This window comes from Dipodomys ordii, unplaced genomic scaffold (assembly GCF_000151885.1).
Source record: "Dipodomys ordii isolate 6190 unplaced genomic scaffold, Dord_2.0 Scaffold166, whole genome shotgun sequence".
Lineage (NCBI taxonomy): Eukaryota > Metazoa > Chordata > Mammalia > Rodentia > Heteromyidae > Dipodomys > Dipodomys ordii.
This window is the reverse complement of record NW_012267382.1, coordinates 531,278-534,772: the sequence shown is the minus strand read 5'-3', so window position 1 is coordinate 534,772 and position 3,495 is coordinate 531,278. Positions and strand designations below refer to the sequence as shown.

Below are 3,495 nucleotides of genomic sequence, written 5' to 3'. Positions count from 1 at the left end.
CCCTCCGGGCCCCTCCCCTCTCCTGGCCACGCCCCTCCGGACCACGCCTCTCCCCGCTAGGCCCCTCCCCTCCCCGGCGGCGCTGCCCTGGCCAGGCCTGACCAGTGCCCTGTGCTCCACCCTGCAGGACGCTCCGGAGGCCGGCCCTGGGCAGGGCCTGGTCTGCCGGTCCGCCTCCGGGCATGGCTGCGGAGTGGCCGGAAGTGAGGAGGCAGCCCAGATGAGGAATGAAGAGGAATGCCCGGGAAGGGGGGGCGTTGTACTTGACACCAATAAAAGAGAGACCCAGACCCTGGTCCTCCGAGTCCAGCGTGCACCGTCCCATAAAGTCGGGGCGGCCCTGCACAGTGAGGCCGTCGGGTGGAGGGGGGCCCTGTGCACCCCAAGGAAGGACTGTGGCCGCCGGGCTGTCCCTCAAACCCGGAGGCCGGCCGGCCAGCCGGACACTGGTTCAGGGGTCCCTCAGTGGCCCCCGGGCCTGGGCCCCGGGCCACCAACTTTGTGCGCAGGGTTAGGAGGTGTCCCCAGCTCCTACCCAGAGGCACCTGTGCGCAGGCAGGAGAGGGGAGGCTGTGCGGGCCGGGGCTCACCTGCCGCAGGAGGACAGACGGCAGGGGGCTGCCTGTGTCCAGGAGAAGGGGAAGGACTGACAGTGATGTGGGTAGATGGACGGGCTGGGGGCTGGCTCACTCATTCCCCTTAGCGAGGGGCACACACAGGCCGGCTAGAGGCCCCGTGGGCCCGCTGACCCCTCCCAGCCAGCTCTCCCCAGCTCACACAGGGAGGAGGCTTGAGGGCCAGAAAGACCAGGTCAGGGCAGGTCCTGTCTGGGCCTGCGACTTCACCAGTTCCTGGCCTGCTCTGGGGCTCCGGCCACTGCCCAAGGCCCCTGTCTGTACTTCATTATAGCCCTGCCCGGCACCCCAGGTTGCTGGTACACTTCCTGTGCACCAAGGGCACAGAGGGCCTCCAAGAGAACCCCAAGAAACAGCCTTAAAATTGTCCCCAAAGGACCTCTAGGGAAGAGCCAGAGGCTGCCTAAGACAGGGACAGCAAATCCAAGGCAAAAGTCTAGGCCCCTGCCCCAGCTCTGCCCCATCTCCCCAGCCCTGCCCAGCTCTGGCTCTCAGCTCCGCCCAGCTTCCCGCCCAGCTTCCCGGAACCCCTGCCTGACCCTCAGCCTCCAGCCCCAGCCCAGCCCTGCCCCCCCCCCCCCCCCCCCCGCAACCCTGCCCAGCTTTGCCTCCCAGCCCTCCCAGTTCCCTCCCTGGCCCCTCACAGCTCTTTCTTCTGGCTGAGCCCTGAATGTCCAACTCTGGCTGGTGCCGGCCTGCGGAGTCCCCCTTGGTAGAGGGCCGGTTGTAAAGAATCATAAATCCGGGAGGTGCCCAGCAGGGGCGAAGGTCACCAAGGCAGGACCTGCACCAGCCACCGACAGACGCCAGAGAGGCTGGGCCCTTCCGCCAGCGACCGGCACCAAGATGGGGGCCCTGGCTCTTCTGGGGCCTCCCCTCCTGCTGCCGCTGCTCTTAGCACTGCTGGGCCGAGCCCCAGGAGCGGCTGCCCAGGCTCAGGGTACGCGCTGGAGAGGGGCGGTGGCGAGCTGGCTGGGGCAGGGGTGGGGCTGGGTGGCATCCACCTTTTCTCCCCCGCGTTCCAGTCTGCACTGTGAGCCAGTCTTACTTCCAGCTGGAGGAGAACACAAATATTACTGGGCCCCTGGCAAATATCACTGTCCCACTGGGCCAGCATGTGGAGCTGAGTGACTTGTCCACCCCCTTGGCATTTGAAATCCGAGGAAACCAGCTGTTTCTCAACACAACTCTGGATTATGAGGTGCGGTAAGCTGGCTGGGCAGGGGCGGGGGGCCCCCTTTGTCTGGAGAAGTACGGTGTGTGAGGGAATAAGGCTTCTGTGCCCTTTGGCCCCCCAGCTGCCCTCAGGCAGCAAAGCCCTTTGGGCCCAGGCTGGCCCTGAGGGGCGGGGCATAGGGACCAGGCTTCCAGGAGCCTGCTGTCCAGGGATCTACCACGCACGGGGGTACCCGGGGGCAGGTGACTCACAAAACCCATCTGCCTCCCAGGAAACCCCGATACTGGAGGCGCACATAATATGCAAAAGGGGAAGCTCAGTGGTGAGTGCCCCCGCCCCCCCCCCGCCCCTGCCCTCTGCTTCAGGGGACCCCAAGGCTGCTCCTCAGTGACCTCATTCCAGTGTTTCCAAATGTCAGCCCTCTGCGGGCCACGCCCACTCCGCCCCCAGCTAGGACTGGTCTGCCCATCTGCCCTAGACACCTAGACACCCGTTCCTCACCCAGGCACTGGTGCCTCTTCACCTGCCAGTCACTGTGGCCGCCTCTGTTCTTTTTTTTTGTGTGTGTGTGTGTCAGTCGTGGGGCTTGAACTCTGGGCCTGGGCGATGTCCCTGTGCTCTTCAGCTCAAGGCTAGTGCTCTACCGCTTGAGCCACAGTGCCACTTCCAGTTTTCTAGTGGTTTATTGGAGATAAGAGTCTCACGGACTTTCCTGCCCGGGCTGGCTTTGAACCATGATCCTCAGATCTCAGCCTCCTGAGTAGCTAGGATTACAAGCGTGAGCCTCCAGTGCCCAGCTCAGCCTCTGTTCTTGCCCGGCCCCCTTCCCTCCCTCTCTCCACCTCCCACACTGGCCCATCCTGTTTCACAGCCCTGCAGGCCTCCCCTTTCTGTCCCTGGTCCACATCAATCATCTCTTCCTGTGGAGAGCACCCACTCCCCGTAAGCCAAGCAATCCAAGCCTTGCTCAGGCCTTTCCAGGACTCTGGGCCTGGGCGCTGTCCCTCAGCCTCAAGGCTAGCGCTCTCCCACTTGGAGCCACAGCGCCACTTCTGGTTTTCTCATGGTAGGAGATAAGAGTCTCATGGATTTTCCTCCCCTGCTAGCTTGGAACCTCAGCCCTCAGATCTCGGCCTTCTGAGTAGCTAGGATCAGCCCACCTACTTTTTGTTTTCTTTTTTTTTTGGGGGGGGGTCTGGTCGTGGGGCCTGAACTCTAGGCCTGGGTGCTGTCTCTCAGCTCTTCAGCTCAAGGCTGGTGCTCTACCACTTGAGCCACAGCACCATTTCTGGCTTTTTTCTTTTTGCTTATGTGGTGCTGAGGAATTGAACCCAGGGCCTCAGGCATGCAAGCAAGCGCTCTACCACTGAGCCACCTTCCCAGCCCCGAAGTCAGGCCTTACTTAAGGTCTATGAGTCCGTGCTGGGACAGGAGCTCACAGGTACCAGTGGCAGGATTGAGTGACTGATGGGTGCTAGAACAGCCCCCAGCCAGGCTGGGGCAGGGGACAAGGCGGTGTGCCCGGTGTGCCGATGCCCCACAGGTGACAAACTTCAGGGTGCTAGTGGTGGTGCAAGACGTCAATGACAACGCGCCAGAGTTCCCCTTTACCTCCAAGGAGTGGAACGTGACTGAGGTGAGCCCTGAGCAGGGCGGGGCTGGCTGGGCAGGGGCGGGGCTGGC

The 3,495-nt window shown here is 63.3% G+C and overlaps 1 protein-coding gene across 3 annotated transcripts in view; it reads left to right on the top strand.

The window, feature by feature from the left end:
* Positions 1–1,283: 1,283 nt before the first annotated feature.
* The window catches only part of Cdhr5 (cadherin-related family member 5), a 14,514-nt gene continuing 12,302 nt past the window's right edge, over positions 1,284–3,495 (top strand). For all 3 annotated transcript variants that reach the window (XM_013033329.1, XM_013033328.1, XM_013033330.1), the window contains exons 1-4: positions 1,284–1,575; positions 1,661–1,836; positions 2,084–2,134; positions 3,356–3,448. In XM_013033329.1, the coding sequence (XP_012888783.1) occupies positions 1,482–1,575; positions 1,661–1,836; positions 2,084–2,134; positions 3,356–3,448 (414 nt within the window). In that variant the 5' untranslated portion in view covers positions 1,284–1,481. The remainder of the gene's footprint in view (positions 1,576–1,660; positions 1,837–2,083; positions 2,135–3,355; positions 3,449–3,495) is intronic.